Source organism: Rhinatrema bivittatum, chromosome 7 (genome assembly GCF_901001135.1).
Source record: "Rhinatrema bivittatum chromosome 7, aRhiBiv1.1, whole genome shotgun sequence".
Lineage (NCBI taxonomy): Eukaryota > Metazoa > Chordata > Amphibia > Gymnophiona > Rhinatrematidae > Rhinatrema > Rhinatrema bivittatum.
This window is the reverse complement of record NC_042621.1, coordinates 103285583-103303507: the sequence shown is the minus strand read 5'-3', so window position 1 is coordinate 103303507 and position 17925 is coordinate 103285583. Positions and strand designations below refer to the sequence as shown.

The 17925-nt window shown below is 47.0% G+C and overlaps 1 protein-coding gene across 1 annotated transcript in view; it reads left to right on the top strand.

Moving 5' to 3' along the window:
* CARMIL2 (capping protein regulator and myosin 1 linker 2) overlaps positions 1-17925 on the top strand; it is a 435549-nt gene that overhangs the window by 167244 nt on the left and 250380 nt on the right. Inside the window, exons 15-16 of the mRNA XM_029608841.1 lie at positions 520-586; positions 7657-7928. Coding sequence (XP_029464701.1) covers positions 520-586; positions 7657-7928 — 339 coding nt within the window. The remainder of the gene's footprint in view (positions 1-519; positions 587-7656; positions 7929-17925) is intronic.

Below are 17925 nucleotides of genomic sequence, written 5' to 3'. Positions count from 1 at the left end.
ATTAACCTGGCAGTTGTATTTTGGATAAGTTGTAATCGGTGAAGAGAACAAGTTGTAATCGGTTGTAATCGGTGAACAGAATATGCTGGCAGAGTCCACCCAATTTTGGAATAAAGTGTGGATTAAAGTTTTCAAATCAGCTGTGTCTAAAAATGAATGAAACCTTCAGATAAAGCGTAAATAGAAAGGAGCGTTGAACAAGGCCACCTATGCAGAAGTATGTGGTACAAAAGTTAAAAGGGAGTCGAATTTAGCTGCTTTTTGGTTACATCTAACTCTCTGTGGGTGGACAGAGTTCCTCAGCTCTTGGCTCCCAGATTGTAGATTCTTAAGCACTCCTAACCTTGCACGTATGTAGGTCTTACAGGACAGGGCTCTAACAATGCATGTATCCCACCATGTGTGTGCCGGATGGCACAGTCCATCCTGGGAGCCAGTTTACATTGTACTCTACTCGTGAGTTTAGAATGTTTGAGCTGAAACTGCAAGTTTGAAAGTAAAAATGTGCTTTCTTTTCAGCACAAGTTGGCCTTGCGCAGAAAAAACAAGCATGTTCGAAGTATTCGACCCAGACCCGCCATAAGAAGTAAGAGTGGCACGAGGCATGTTCTTTTGTTTGTGAAAGTGGTAGACAATAATGCTGACTGAAGTTGTTTAAGTTGTACCCCGCTTTGGTTAAGTTTCTTTCAGAAAGGCAGGTAATAAATCCTAATAAATCAATAAAGGAAGGTTTAAAGTGGGTAAGGCAATGCATTTTACCACTGCTAATAATTCAGAATCTTAGTCCTTATTCTTATTGCTCAGATGGCTTCCTATGCAAAGCTTTATTCCTTCCTATTAAAACATAGAAACATATTGGCAGAAAAGACCATTATGGCTTATCTAGTTTGCCCATCCACACCAACCGTTCAGCTTTACAGTCCCTACTGCTCCCTCAGAGATCCTCTGTGTTTATCCCAGGCTTTCTTGAATTCAGATACTGTTCTTGTCTTCAACACCTCCACAGGGAGGCTGTTCCATGCATCCATTACCCTCTCTGTCAAGAAATGTTTCCTTAGATTACTCCTGACTCTATCCACTTATACCCTAATTCCATGCTTTCCTTTGAAAGAGGCCTGCCTCCTCTTCATGGCAACCTTGAAGGCATTTAAATGTCTTTATCATATCTGCCCCTATCCCATCCTGTTTAGAACTTTGTCACTCCCCATAGGCTTTAGAACGAAAGCCACTGAGCATTGTAGTACCCACTCTCTGGACCAGCTCCAACCAGTTTATATCCTTTTGAAAGTGCAGTCTCCAGAACTTCATACAGTATTCCAAATGAGAACTCACCAGGGGCAATATCACCTTCTTTTTTCCTGCTGACCCCCTCCTCCCCCTGTGCACCCAAGAACCTTTCTGGCTTTTGCTATCATCTTATTCACATGTTTGGTGAATAAGATACGAGCCCCCTCAGATCCCACTCTTCTTTTTTGCTTAGAAGAATTTCACCCTCTCTACTGTACCTCTCCCTTGGGTTTTTGCACCCTAAATGCATAATTCTGCATTTGTTTAGCATTAAATCACAACTGCCAGACCTTAGACCATTTCTCGAGTTTCGTTAGATCCCTCCTCATGTTTTCCACACCTTTCTGGCTATCCTCCCTGATACAGATTTTGGTATTGTTGGCAACAGGACAAACTTTTCCTGTTAATCCTTCCACAATGTGGCTCACGAAACGTTGAAAAGAACGAGTCCAAGAACTGATCCCTGCGGCACACTGCTAGTAACACCTCTCTCCTCGGACTGATCTCGGTTTATCACTATCCTTTGTCCTGTCCTACTCAACCAGTCCCTCACTTTAGGATCCATACCAAGGGCGTTCAGTTTATTTATAAGTTACCTATGCAGATCTGTGTCAAATCCAAGTACACTACATCCAGCACCCTCCTGTGATCCAACTCTCTGGTCACCCAGCCTAAGAAATGGATCAGATTCCTCTGACAAGTCCTGCCTCTGATCTTCTAATTCACTGGATTCCAGAAACTGCACTATCTTCCTCTTTTATTTTAGCAGCAATTACAAATAATTTGCTCCCCATGGAGATCAGACTAACCAGCCTGTAGTTCCCAGCCTCTCCTTACTTACACTTTAGTGAATAGGAACTGCATCCACCATCTCCAGTCCTCCAAAACTGCTCCTGTCTGTAAAGAATTGGAGCAGCCAGAACTTTAAGTTCCCTTAAAACCCTTGGATGTATCCCATCCGGCCCCATCATTTTATCTACTTTTTAAGTTCAGTTAGCTTCTCACAAACACACTTTCCCAAAAATTGTTTGAGATTTACTTCACTTTCAATCCTATTTGTGTTGGGTTTATGTGGTCCTCCTCCAACCCTTCCAAGGTGAACACCAAACAGAAATACTTATTAAGGAATTTCACTTTTTCTTCATCAGCCTCTACATATTCCTCCCCTTCACCCCATAGGCCCCTCTCCTGCACATTTTCCTCCTTGTCTGTGTTTCTGAGATCGTATTTCAGTTATAGATGGTGTTCTAGGATTGAGCTGGCTTCCCTCTATAAGGGGTTTCTCAGTACTGGATTAGTAATGCAGCGAGGGGTGAAGCTGTAAGGAAACAAATGTTTTAGCATTCCGGCTAGCAGGGAAATAGTCCCTCTGGGATACCATGGCATCAGGATCAGGAGGGGAAGGTAGGTACTAGCAGATGACTAACTGTAAGACCAGTCGTCTAGATCAATGCATTTGAAAAATTGCAGCTGACTATTTGTCTGAATTAAGGCCTTAAAGAGTTTCCCCAGTTCTGTGCCTACCAAAGGAAAGCAGCTAGTTTCCATGAGAAACAAAGGGGGGTAAAAAAGGACTTTTAAGGTATTTTCTTTACTCTGTTTTTCAAAAGTGATAGTCCCCTTGGGTAACCATCCACATTGCCTGCTTATGTCCCTGGGGGAAAGGCAACGGGTCATTTTACAGTCAAAAAATCCTGACATCAGCATGTGTGTACTACGGTTTTGGAAACTTGCATTCTCCACGCTGCTGGTCTTGTAGCTAGGGAGGAAAAAAAAAAAATCCATGTTTTCTGACCTTAAGGGGGCTCCAGTGACAGAGTCCGCTAGTTTGGCATAGCATCACCATATGGTGTACTGTGATCTTTATAGCTCTTTTCTACTGTGTTTGGGGCATAGCCTGCTCTAGCCCAGCATTTGTTCCCTCCTTTGATCACGACTTAATCCTCTGCAAAGCCTACCAGAAAGCCACGTGCTTCCTCTTAGCTTTCCGAAAGACCTATCAAAAAGCTGAAGGGCAGGCAATGCACAGCAGCAAGGAAAACGTGGAAAAATGTCTCTGGAAAATGGGGGAAGCCCTGTAAGTCTGTTTTTAAAGTCTATCCTGGAGGTGTAAAGACTGGATTGCAGGTGGAGGGATTGAGAACTATTGCTTGCAGTTACTGTCTACAGGAAACAAGTTCACTACAGTCCCAATCCTTCTGCTCATCCAGGTCATTACATATTCAGGGTGGTTCAAACAACGGCAAGGTTATTAAACAGATAAGTTACAACACAAAGAAAATTACAGTCCTTATTCCACTTAGAGGCTTGGTCACAGTGAATTTATTGATAGAAATAAGCAAATCCCCTTCAGAGAACTTGATTCCCATTGTTGATCATGTGGGGAGCATGGAAGGTGTTGATCTTTATTTATTTATTTATTTATTTATTTATTTATTTATTTAACAGCTTTTAATATACCGGTGTTCGTGCGAGCACATCACGCCGGTTTACAATAAACTTGCGAAAGGAGGAAATTACAAAAAACAGGGAGTGGGAGATGGAGCAGGTTTGAGAAAAAAAGTGGGGGGGAGAGGGGGGAAAGTAAAGGAGGAAGAAGATAGCAGCTGAGAAATTAAAAGGAACGTAACATTATTTACACGAGAGGCAATAAATGAGGGATAAACATTGTCACAAAGTTACAGCGGATAATGAAGGAAATATGGATTGTATGGAGTATATATATGGAGGCTTATTTACGGTAGTTATGGCAAGTTATGAGGAACATAAATATATGCTTATTTACAGCAGTTATGGCAGGAGAAGAAAGACAATTAATTTTAACTTTTAACATGCAGAATGTACAGGTTGTAAGGTAGATGGGGTGCGGTAAAGTGTAAGGTGGGGGGGGTATAGGGTGGGTGGGTGGTGGGGCGGTACTGTGACTAGGGGGTATTAAAAAGAATAGAGGTATCCGCATATAGCCGGGGGTCTCTGGCGAGGTGACCCAGTGTAACCTTCTGACAGCAGTCATCTGACGCTTATGGCAGATCCATTTCTGGCATAACAGAGAGAGTGCCTCTGGTGCTTGGTGTGGGATCTTAGAACCCTGGACAGCACTGGGACTGTTATCCTCTTTCTCAGGGAAAGTAAATTAATTGATAACAGTCTGAATAAACTGGACACAACTGTAAGGAAGGGAATAAGGGTGACTGAGCAGTGCAGCTTCCGACCGGGAAAGGGTCCATTTAGCACACCAGATTCTCTTTTCAGGAGTTTATTCCCCTGGAGGGAATCTAGGAAGACCAGCGGTGCTAGGTAAGAAGTGGGGGTTAGAAATCCCCATCCAACGAGAGCAGAAACATAAAACCTGGCACTGCAATGAGCCTAGCAGGCTCTAACTTGCTGCTACAGAGCTGGGTTAGGGATGTGCCTTAATTTTCTTTCGTTACTTTACATGCACACGTTTTTTTAATGCGTACAAAATTGTATTTATGTGCTTAAGTAACAAATAAAGCAAAACTAAATTTTAAAAATGCGACAAAGATACCCCAAGAAGAACAAAACAAAACAGATACAATTTTTTCTGTGCATGCTCCTAGTGCTGAACTCTCTCCTGGAGCTCCTCTGACTTTTCCCAGTCACAGAACAGAATCACAACGAGTAAGAGCGGGGTGAATAGGATGCAGATCAACCTGTAAGGGTGGCAGGTGAAACCAAAATAGTCCACTGTTGAAATTGTATTCTTCTTCTGAGAGTGTAAAGTACTATGTGATAACAGTATACATGCACATTTCAGCCTTAGTGAACCACAAATCACAAGGAATAAATGTAACATAAGAGAAAAAAGCACTTTCCCCTGTTTCTGTTAGGTTTTCTTCATATCTGGCACAGACATGAAACATAAAAACACAATTAACATCTAATAAGAAGGGGGTCAATATTCAAGGGCATTTCCGACTTATCTGGATAGATGCTGGTGGCCTGAATATCTCTGGTAGTTATCTGGCTAAATTTTCGCCAGATTACCTAGGGGTGTTTCAGGTGCCTAGGCTACCAGATTGTGTACCAGTGTTGCTTTGATGCTGCGACCCTGGCATCCAGGGAAGTTCAGGGGCGGCTGCCAGGGGGTTGGCGGTTGGCTTGGAGGGATAGGGGAGAAGAGAGAGAGAGTTCAGCAAAACTGGAATCGCCTCCTCCTCAGGCCTTTCGGCCTTGCAGTGATTGTTTATAAAGATTTTGGGGGGTGCTTAGGGAGGTGGGGGGCATGGACCCATTAGCCCCCACTTGAACACCTCTCAGGAGGGGGGGGGAGAGGAAGGGTTGAGCCACTGGCCCGAACTTGGTATTCTTTCAGTTTCATCGGCACTTTTACAGCTATATCCTTTGAATAAATCTGCACAAGATTAAAGTTATCCAAAATACATGTACCCCGGACACATTTAAACCTAACCCAGGAATAGTCAAAGATAGCTGGTTAGCTTTAAGCTGGATAACTTTGGATAAGGCTTTGTAAATATATTTTAGCTGTCTTGGCTGTTGTGTTGCAGCCTTCCTTCTCCTGGGTATGAGAGCGTTACATGGATTAGTAATGCAGGGCTCCTGGGTAGTGCCATTTGTGGCGCAGGAGTTTTGGGATAACCGATGAGAATTAAAGAAGGAAGCCTGTCTCATGGCATGCAATATTCTGCCTACAAGGAGCTTGCTACCAGGGAGGCATTGCGTGCTCTTTTGTTTTCCACTCCTTCGACCCACACCACCCTCCCGCCCACACACACACACACCCACACACACAAAACCACACACACACACACACACAACACCCGCAGCCCCCCACCCAACAACACACACCACCCCACGCCCCCACACAACACAGACACACACACAAACCCACCACACACACACACACCCCACCCTCCCCACACACACACACACCACCCTCCCCCCCACACACACACCACCCTCCCACACACACACACACCACCCTCCCGCCCACACACACACACACACACAGACACACACACACACCCTCCCCCTCCCACACACACACCACCCTCCCACACACACACACACCCCCACACACACCACCCTCCCCACCCCCACACACACCACCCCACCCCCACCAACACACCCCCCCCCACACACACACACACACACACACACCACCCCCCGCCCACACACACACACAGACACACCACCCTCCTGCACACACATAGACACACACACACAGACACACCACCCTCCTGCCCACACACACACACAGACACACACACCACCCTCCCACCCACACACAGACACACACACCACTCTCCTGCACACACACACACAGACACACAGACACACACACACCACCCTCCCGCCCACAAACACACACCACCCTCCCGCACACACACACACACACACACACACCACACCACCCTCCCGCACACACACACACCACCTTCCTGCACACACACACACACACACCACACACCCCACCCCCACACATGTAACTTTATTTTGGAATATTTATTTGAGTAAAGCTTGGCTGATATGTTTTTTTCTTCATGGGGTGGTATGGATGCACACATTTCTCTGACTTTTCTTTTTTCATTTACTCTATTGATCCCTTGTCATATCTTCACAGAAAGTACAATTTTTAATAGGCGTTGACTTGCAAAGCGGAAAAGAACACCTCATGAGGAGATCGTGTCCATTTTTCTGACCTCGTTGTAACAGACAAATCCACGAACAGATTGCCCTGGAAACTGGGAGGGGAGGGTTGCTTTTTTTGAACGTGATAGTTTAAAACTTTGGGTGGTGCCGCATTCCTATTCCTGGGCTTCCATGTTCTTTCGGGATCAGGATGTTCCGACCAACGTTATCGTGCACTAAAACTATTCTAGTGCCTGTTAAAACCATGCTTCTGTACACTAAAATGAATGAGCTTGTGGTATCTGCAACAGAAGCTCCTCGTCTGGGATGTAAACGAACGCCACTCCCAGGTGTATAGACACAGTGGGAGTATACAATCGTTCCTTGTTATATCTACATGATGAACCAGTTTCATCTTTTCACATAAACTTTTTTGAGGGATTTGGAAGAAAGAGTCCCCTGCAATTAGCATTGATGCGCACACCATTGCAAGGCACAAATTGTAGCACTGAAAGGGTTAAAAAAAATTATCACTCCAGGTCTACAATTAAACTCATTTTAAATGTAAAATTGGGTTCTCTTGAGAATTAGAATTACGATTTGGGAAAGTTTTGAAATGGCTCCTGAGATTTCCAGGGCTCTGGACGTAGGTCATTTTTTTTTTTTTTTCATCTGCGTGGTATCTGGAAAATACTGTAGATGGGGCAGTTCTCTGCTTGGTTGATATTTTCTAAGGCTTTGCTTTTCTCCTTTGAGGTTTTTCAGAGGTGGATGTGGAGGGGCAGGCAGAAGATAACGAGACGGGAGGCAGCCAGCCTGCGCTGTCAGTCAGCAGTGCTCCTGCGAAGTCCCACCCTGCCTCTTCAGAGGATGCTGAGGCTGGGAGCAGCCTGCATCCTCCTCGCGTGGCGCCTGCATGCACACAGACCCCTATGGACCTGCCGACTGAGGGAGAGAGACTGGAGCATCACACCCGAGCTAGGCCCAGACCCAACCGCAAGAACAGACAGCCTCCCAGCAAGCTAAATGTAAGAGCCGTTTCCTTTTCCCTTACAGCAGGCAGGGGGCTGCAGCAGGCTCGTTGGGCATTCTGCAGCTTGTCAGGCGATGGGTGATGCCGAGCGCCTGTATTTTCACCTATGGGAAGGAGGGAGCCTGCTTGAGCATCAGCTGGTTTTTTTGTTTTTTTTTTTTACCGTGCAGTCAGCAGCCCATGCTGTTGGCTGCTGCTGCTGCTGCTGCTGCTGCTTCCCTCTCCCATATTATTGTATGTTATATTCACAGCTGCAGAGTTTGATACTGGAAAGGCTTCTCTCTCTCTCTCTCTCTCTCTCTCATTTGTTGATGCTTTCAGTTATTACCGAGCTACTTTGATTCTGATGAGACGGTTGAACGCCCCAGCTATTCCCAGGGACAGCGGTGTGTGCCGGGAGGGAGAGAGGGGGGTTGTTGTCTGAGCTCGACTTGCCAGCATGTGTGACGGCAGATATTCCTGCCCAGTTGTAACTGCTTTCACGCCAGCAGCTGCTCTTCGCCCAGAGGTTCCCCTGTGCCCTCATTTTACAGATCTGAACAGATATGAAATCAGTCTCCTGTCTTTCTTGGGCACAACCAGCACAGCGTCAGACCAAAACATGACGATATGTATGACTTAGTGCATGCCTCTGAAAGCAGCAGAATAAAAAAAAACCCTTCCTCTAGGTGATGGCCATTAATGTTTACAAGATCTTATCCTTCCCTGGGAAGGAAATGCTTCTGTACAGCCGAGCGTTATTCTGCATGCAGAGGATAAAGGAGAGAAGCTTAAAAATGATTTAGATACATTTTTACTTATTAATGGTGTACGTACTGTATTTAGCTGCTTTACTGCAGTACAGTTAGCTGAGATCCTAAAGCATTATTACAGAGTTCCTCTCTTTTCTGTGAAGGCGATTTGTGGTCAGTTTGTTTATTTCCTAGCCATTGAGTATCACTGATATAGAGGGGTAATCTTTTATTTAATGGCAGTAATGGGTTTCTGTTCGTGGAGGGGTCAGCTGCCTTTCCCACTGGCTGGCAGAATTTGAAATTTGTTTCCCCCAATAGTAATGGACCTAGTCAGGGCTGCAGACAAGAATGGTTAGCAAACATTCATTTGCGCGCACACATTCAGCAAGCACTATCTCCAGGTGGGATAGTGCTGGCGAAGGGGATCGTGCACCAACCTTGCAGTTCCTAAATCCGAGTAGGTGAGGCATGCAGTGGTTGGTCTAAGCTTTTTCATCTTAGTGAGTGTGTAACTCTACATGTTAAAAAAAAAATCATTTTAGGAAAATGTGTGTTCTTTGCTCAGGAGAGACCAGGTACTGCCATAGTAGGGGGGTGCTGCAGGGTGAGACCTGAGTAACATTGACAGAGCTCTATGTGGGTCTCAGTACTGGAATAGCAGGAAGTCCAACAGATCAGTGCAGAGCTTAAGTGTAGGCCTCAGTAGTGGAGTAGCAGGGGGTGCTGAAAATTAGGCTTGTGATACATTGGCAGAGCTATGTTTGAGGTTCAGTACTGATATAGAACAGTGTGTTGCAGATCAGGACTGAAGGACATGGAATGTCTGTCCTAATGCAAGGCTAGCAGGAAATGTTTAGGTCAGAATTAGGATGCATTTATAGAAGTGTTTAGTGCTCCACACTAAAATAGTAGGAGATGCTGTGGATCAGGTTTGAGATGCATAGATAGCACACTTTGGGGAAGGGATCAAAACTGGAGTAACAGTTATCCCTCTGCACTACTTAATCCCCTGTTAACAAACTATTCTCATAAAGCATATGAGACTGAAAAATATTCTTAACAAGGGGAAAAAACCGCTAAAACTATATTCCAGTGAAGAAATGAAACAGATTGTTCTGTATAGTACTTTGAAGAGATTGTCAAGCTTATTGTCTGATGACAACTGCTGCTGGAAGTCTGACAGGAACTATCCAGTTCAATTATACTGCAGAAGAAAGGAAGTAGGAAATCTAAACCATTATAATTGGAAATGTTTGAAGCCAGTGATCAAAAATATGTCTTCTTGCTATAGCCCTGTGTGTAAACAAAATAAAGTTAGTGTAAAAATCCCAACAAAATAGTTGGATAGGTTTGAGATCTCTACGAGATTAGCAGATATTTAAAGTTGCAAGCCTTTGGAGGTTAACAGTATTGCCTGAGGAAGGAATCTAAATATCTTGAAAGTTTCTGTAAACATTTGCCCGTTTTTATAAAGGTATCAGCTGTACCCATCTGTTTTGTTGGCTTCCTTTACATTCATTTTAAAGTTAGACATTTAGAGACAGATCAGGCTTAAGGCCTCAGTCATCAGACACTGCCATCATTTTGCATGCAAGATCTTTCTTTAAGATGGTTTCATGCAGCGTGCTGGTTGGCTGGATTTTCGGCAAACATTTTGTTGCTTTCCATCCTTTCAATTAGGATGAATTAAATCTCTCCATTTGCTATGTACCGTGCAATATTTCACAAGTCCATATGGCAGATAGTAATGTGTACCTTGAACTGATTTATATTTTATTTACAGATTGTCTTTATATATATCCCCAAAGCAGCCATGTTTGCAGCAGTTTCACAAAGTACCTGACACATTACTGTGCCAAATTTTAATGATTGGTCCATATTGGCTGAGATCATAGAAAAACAGGGCTGGAAGGAGGGACCTCAAGAGCTCATCTGGTCTTACCCCCCCCCCAGTATCGCAGCAGGATCCAGGGTACCAAAAGCATCCCAGAATAGACCTTCATTTAATCTTAGTGCACGAAAACTAAGGTCCACCTGGTGCAAATTTGGCAATGTCTGCCACTATCATATGTATTAGCAAAATCTAAGTAAGCCTGTTTCCTCTTTCCTTGGTTTTATCTTCCCCTAGCTGCCTCCTATCCCTACTCTACATGTCCTTACCCCTTTGTGCCAAGCCCCAGCTTTTTCCCCACACACTCTTCTTTTACTCTCTCATCCCTCTCTTTTTCTCTTTCTCCTTTTGATCCTTTTCCCTTCTTTTGTTATCTCTCTCTCTCTTCCATGTTTGCTTTCTTTCCCCTCTTTGCTGCTTTCTTCTCCCCTTTGCTCTTTCTCTGCTCCTCTTCCCGCACGCACCATGCAAAGAGTGTGGCGCCATGCCAGTGCTTCAGGGTGAACTGGCTGTGAAGGAGAGGGAGTCGGGCAAGAAGCACTTGCCTCACGTGCCGCAGCCTCAGCCTCCTCCTGTGGTCTCTCATCCCTTGCCAGCTTTCAATTTTTTATTCCCCGTGGCAAACTGGCAACTGGGATGTCATGCCCTGCAATCTTTTCAGAAGTGCCTTTAGTTTAACTGCTCTTACGGTTAACACAGAAACATAGAAGTGACGGCAGAAAAGGACCTAATGCCCCATCCAGTCTGCCCAGCAAGCTCCCAGTGTTATCAGTTTCCCATACTTATCAGTTACTCAGTCCGCCAAGGTCAGGGCTCTTGTTGGTTACTGTTTGAGTCCAATTTCCTCCTCCCCCCCCCCCCCCCCCCCTCGCCGTTGAAGCAGAGAGCGATGTTGGAGTTGCATCAGAAGTGTAGTATCAGGCTTTTTGGTTAAGGGTAACCCAAAGGGTTAGAAGCACTGTTCCCTCTCTAAAGTGTGCACGTATGCACAAAGTCACTGGGCCCTCACGCACACAGCAGAACAGCAAATGCACAAGCTCCTCTCTCGGCGGCCAAAAAACAGGGAGAGAGGACCGTGCAGCCACCAGTGGACCTTATCCTACCAGCAACTGAAGAAATGTGAGGCTGCCAGTGTGAAAAAGTGAAAGAGAGATCCAGCTGCAGGCCGCTGTCAGAGCCCAGGTCTGAAGTGAAATAAAAAGTGGCTGCAGGCCACAGCGGAAGAATGAGCAGAGGCACAATTGTGTGACAGAGATAGGGAGACTACTTGTATGTGTGCCTGTGAGAGAGATTGGGAGGCTGAACATAAGAAACTGCCATACTGGGTCACACCAAGGGTCCATCAAGCCCAGTATCCTGTTTCCAACAGTGGCCAATCTGGCTATAAGTACCTGGCAAGTACCCAAACACTAAGAAGATCCCATGCTACTGATGCTAGTAATAGCAGTGGCTATTCCCTAAGTAAACTTGATTAATAGCAATTAATGGACTTCTCCTCCAAGAACTTATCCAAACATTTTTTAAACCCAGCTACACTAACTGCACTAACCACATCCCCTGGCAACAATTCCAGCGCTTAATTGTGCGTTGAGTTTGCTCCTGTGAGTGAGAGAGAGAGATTTTGTGTGCTCCTCTGTGCGAACCTGTGTGTTTGTGTGCATGCCTATGAGAGCCTACATATTAGGGATGTGCATTTTTGACTTACCGCAGGAAATATTGTATTTCCCGCGGTTCGGGCCTTTGAAATTCGGAGGTCCCGAATTTCGGGTTAGTGCGCGCTAACATTTTAACGTTAGTGCGCACTAATTCCCGTTAGTGAAATTTCTGGAAACATTTGTTCGGGTTTCAGGGTCCCCAAACCAGGACGAATGCACATCCCTACTATATATCACATATAGGCTTTCACAGGCATACACACACATACACACACGCACACACACACACATAATTTGTCTGTGAGGAAGAGAAAGCGGCGGAGCCTGCACAGAGGAGGCACAGCAGAATGGGTTTCTGTAGCCATAGTCAGCACCTCCCCAATAGGCTTGCGGCAGCGGTGACAGTGGCAGCAAAGGAGTGAGAGAGGCTTAGTGGCTGCCGGCAAAAGAAAGAGAGGGAAGTCTGCCTTGACTCTGTTTGAATGAGAATGAATGGGAGCCTGCCTGGGTGTCTGTGTGTGTGAGCATAATGGGAGCCTGTCTGGGGTCTAAGTGTTTGAGATTGAATGGGAGATTGCCTGTGGATATGTGTTTTTCAGGTAGCCAGTGAGAGTGAGTGCAGGTGTGTGTGTGTGTGTGTATATGAGGGAGCCAGTGAGAGTGAGAGCCTGTGGGAGAGGGTCTAAGAGCATGTGTACAAGAGTGTGTGTGTATGTGAAAGAGGGAGGATGTGGAGGCATGGGTGTGTATGAGAGCATGTATGTGTATATGTGACAGTTGTATGAGAGAGAATGTACATCAGAGTGTGTGTGAGAGAAAGAGAGGATACAGTTTGTATGCCCCCTAGCCCCCTAATCCTTGACAATCTTAGGCTGACAGGAAATCAAGCATTCCCAGGTATGTGCAGTTAGTATAGCTGTGTTTAAAAAAGGATTGGATAAGTTCTTGGAGGAGAAGTCCATTACCTGCTATTAAGTTCACCCAGAGAATAGCCACTGCCATTAGCAACGGTAACATGGAATAGACTTAGTTTTGGGGTACTTGCCAGGTTCTTATGGCCTGGATTGGCCACTATTGGAAACAGGATGCTGGGCTTGATGGACCCTTGGTCTGACCCAGTATGGCATATTCTTATGTTCTTGTTCTTATGTAGTTTTAACTATTGGATATTATTTGCTATATGTCTGCTGTTTTGAACTATTTTATTGGGTCTTGGAAAAATTTAAATAAATATATGACTTTAGTTAGTGGATGTTATTCTGTTCGTCAATAGTTTTGAAATATTCTTTTATTAGTATGATCCACCTATTATAATTGATGCTTTATGTTTCTTGTTTTTATTGTTTTCTGAGGAATGGTGGTTCTACCATTGTTACACTGTAGACAGAGTCTGGCTTGTTGGGGTTTCTATTTCAGTTTTTGTCTGCATATTGCTGGTTCTAAATTGTGATCCTTTATTCTGATTTGGTGAGGTTCTGCCTCTCTTCTGCGCATGTGACCAAGGTGAGAGATTTTGCTAGACTATAGCAATCAGGTTTGATTCATTTCCCTAGTAGGTGCTGTATTGGTATTCTGGGACCCAGAGTAATATTTACAGTGCTGTTTTTTCACAGTAGAGTTGTTGTTTGAGTCCTTGGCATAGCTAATGTTTGTTACGAAGCTGCTTGCGGACCTAGCCGCAAGCAGCCTCTCACCTGCCATGCGGCCCGAGTTCTGCCATTGTCCACTCTCCATGGCAGGCGAGCTGCCGCTGACACAGCCATCTTCCATGCAGCCTGAGCGCCGCTGCCGTTCCTGTTTCACAGCTCAGAGGCCACAGCTGACTTCCTTCTCTTGTGGCCTGGAGGCCGCCGCTGCCGCTGCCATCCACGCAGCCTGAGTGCCACTGCCGACATACTCCTTCTTTGCGGCGAGGAGCTCCTTGTTTTGCGGCCCAGTGCCACCTCCAACCTCATTCTTCGTGGCATGGACACCGCCGCCACTGTTCCCAGTCCTGGTCTCTCTCTCTAGGCACGCGGCTGCACTTCTCCTGGATATTTAAAGGGCCCGCAGCAGGAAAAGCCCCACGGCCCCACCTGATGACCTCATCTGGGCGTCTTCTCTTCAGCTCTATAAAAGGGCTCCTCGTCAGTCCCTCGTGGCCTTCACAAGGAGCCAGTCCGCTCCTGGATTCCTTGTCTCTTCCAGCTCCTCATTCTGGGAGGCTCCGAGGTCTATCTTCACTTCTTCAAGGTCCTCTGTTCTTCGTGGGAGCTCCCTTGTCTTCATCCGTGGTTCCTGGTCTCTCGTCGGATTCTGTGTCCTAGTTCATCCTGTTCCTTGATGTTCCTGTCTCCAGATGTTCCTGATGTTCCTGGTGTTCCACGTTCCAGTCTTGATCCTGATGTTCTCGTCTCCGGCTCTCCGTCCTGCTTCCAGGTTTCCTACTTGACCACCTTTCCTGGCGTGTCACCATCGTGGTCTGTGACCAGCCCACGGGAGGCTGTGTAGGGCTCTTCATGGCACAAGGCCTGTCTACAAGTCTCCAGAAGGCCCTTGTTTTTAATGCCGTGATCTGTTCCTGAATCTGAGTCCTGAGTCTTGAATCCTTTTCCCGGTCTTTGGAGTACCTTGTTCCTGCTTTCATCCATGCCCAAGACTCAAGCCAGAACCTGCTCCGCTTCAGCATGGTCCGCGACCAGTCACGGGCGACTGTGTAGGGCGTGCCTCGGTGCAGGCCTCTCCTGAATCTTTGACATGTTTCCAGTCCCAAGTCTCCACTTTCTCGCCTGGAGTCTGCTTTGCTTCCGGCGTGGTCTGCGACCAGCCATGGGCGGCTGTGTAGGGCGCGCTGCGGTGCAGTACTCAACCTGTACTACTGCCTGAATCCTGAAACCTTGTCCGAGTCTTCCAAGTATCCTGAAACCACGTCCTAGTCCTCTAGTGCCTTTGTCTTGTCTCAGTCTCCAAATGCCTCTTCTCATCCAAGTTTCCAAGTGTCTATGTCTCATCCTTTTTCTAGTGCCATCGCTTGTCCTCAACCTCTGTCCGTCCTGATGCACCTGCCGTTTCCAGGCGGCGGGTCCGAAAGGGTTATCGAGTAGCCGGAGACCTACCCCAGAGACCAGCATTGCGTTGTTGGGTCTCTTCTGGTGCGTTCGGTTTCGACAGAGGTCAGGGTTCCAAATCTCTAGCCTGTCTGCCCATGCTCGGATGCGTCTTGCCTGCCTTGGCACTTCTCCGGAGTTCGCCCTCTGGGGCCGTGCCGTGGCCTAAGGGCACACTATCTCCCCGGAATCGGGCCTACTCCCTAGCACTCCTGCAACAATGTTATGTTATGAAGGGTTTGCTATATAGATTTAGAGTATTTTCTTTGCAGGGTTTTGTGTTACTTCAAAATGTGTCTAGCCGTATAGAATTAATTGAATTATGCAGCAGTAGCAAAATGTGACTTACCCTATGCTTGCTTCATGATGATTTAAGTAATTGTTACATTTGGCGGCTCACTGGATGGCACTGTGAGCCACCGCACTCACCTCCATCACTGACCCACGCTGCCGAGGACCTCCCATCTCGGCGGAACACCATCGACATTGCACACTGCTGACCGCAGCTGATGATGCTAGGCCATGGCCTTTCCTTAGGTGTGCATACATAATAAAGGCCCCACGGCGGGAAACACTGAGTGGCGCCATCTGATGATGTCAGGCCAACCGGCCTATTTAAACAAAGGCCTTGCAGCATTGCTTTGGCTCAGTAATGGGCCTTCTGCCTTGCAGTTTGTGTTGTCTACCATTCCTGTTTCCTACGTTCCTGTGCCTTACCTTGCCTTCCAGCGCCTTACCTTGCCTTCCAGCCATGCCTTGACGTCCAGCCTTACCAGCCATTTTTGCCTTGTCTAGCCTTGCCTTGCTTCATCCAGCCTTGCCTTGCCCAGCCCACCTTGTCCAGCCTTGCCTTCTCCTATCCGTCTTGTCCAGTGTCTCCACTGGGTCTTCTTCCTCCCTTGGCCTTTCTCTTCCAGTCTTCACCTCTTGCTTGGACCTGACCATGATTGCCTGCCGCCTGGCCCTGATTCTTGGCCTGGACCTGACCACTCTTGCTAGCTTCCTGCTCCGACCTTGGACTGCCTCTGACTGTTAGTTTGCTGCCTGCCCTGACTCCTGTGTGCTCCTCACCGCTCTAGGGACCCGCCTAAGTTCTGTTGACTGCCTGAACTCAAGGGCTCAACATGTGGGGAAGGTGAAGCTTTATATTTTCCCACTACATGGTGCGTTTACCATCTGCTAGCATAGGCCTCAGAGGTTTGCCCTCAAGGCTGTGTTGATTATGCCACAGCACCAAGGGCTCACATTCTTGATACCCTTCACAGAAATGGAGAATTATTTTCATTAAAACAGTTAAAACATTTGAAATCTGATATTGTTTGCTCTATTCTTGTTCGGGAAACTTGGCTCTTTGCAAACAAATTTTTACCTCGGCTTATAAAAAGTTGCACAAAAGAATTTTTGCATGGATAGCCTGTTAAAAATTAAAGGGAACATATTGGTTAGAAGATTCTGTTGTGCGTCCCGGCCGCATGGGTGCTGTGACTGGGCCTGCTCACCTGGCATTACCGTCCATTAGTGCAGTCTTACCCGCTGCCGCTAACCCCCGGCATCCCTGTCGCTCACTGCGGCCTCCTTCAGCATCTCTATCGCTACAGGCCTCACAGCGGAGCTCCCGTCGGGGCTCCGCATCCTTGGCCGGCTTGGCCCCGCCCCTAGGTGCGCACGCAGCCGACCTCTCCATTCTTAAAGGGCCCAGCGCGGGAAATCTTCGGGAGGCGTGCCCCAATGACGTCATCAGCCTTCCATATATAAGGCAGGGCTTAAACCCCTGATCCCTGCCTTGGCAATCGGGTCGACACAGTTTGTGTAGTGAGTTTGCCTTCGTGTGCCAAGTGTCTCCTGTTCCAGCGTCTCCTGCTTCTGTGTCCTTCTCAGGTAGTACCTATCCGGACTGACCTGTTGGTACTGACCTCTGCCTGCCTGACCATTCTTCTGTCTGCCACCTGGAACTGACCACTGCCTGCCTGACCACTCTTCTGTCTGCCGCCTGGAACTGACCCTCGCTTGCCACGACTACATACTGACTGACTCTGGTATTGACCCTCGCTTTGGCTGACCTCTCTTGGACTGATATTCTGGCATTGACCCTTGCGCTTCACTCGGACACTCTCTTCCAGCCCCCGGTGACCTTCAGGCCTACGCATTTGTATAACAGCCGCAGCTTCCACATGGCTGGACCTGCAGGCGCTGCCTGTCTCTTCCGGAGGACCTCTCTGAACTGTTGCCTTTCCGAGGTCTCTGGAGCTTCTGGTTCTGGTTTAGTCCACTCGCTCTGCATTAGCCGCGCACCCTTGCTCGTGGTGGGCACACCTCTCCAATACCTCTCCGGGAAACCACCGGAGGCCCACCTAAGTCCAGGCGGTCCGGGTACCCAAGGGCTCAACCTGCGGAAACCCCGGACTGTTATTGGTGAAGCTCCAGCTCGCCTCTGTTTCCTTGTATGCTCCGCCTCCTGGTGGCAGGCGCTATCTGGGTCCGACCAGAGGGCCGTACCAATCCTGTACTAGGCAAAGGGTCCACCTCCAGCGCAACAGATTCTTCTTAGGGGGTACTTTTCAAAGTCATGCACATAACACCAGTTTAATGCATGTAAGTAGCTCTTTGAAAATAACCTCAGCAAGTA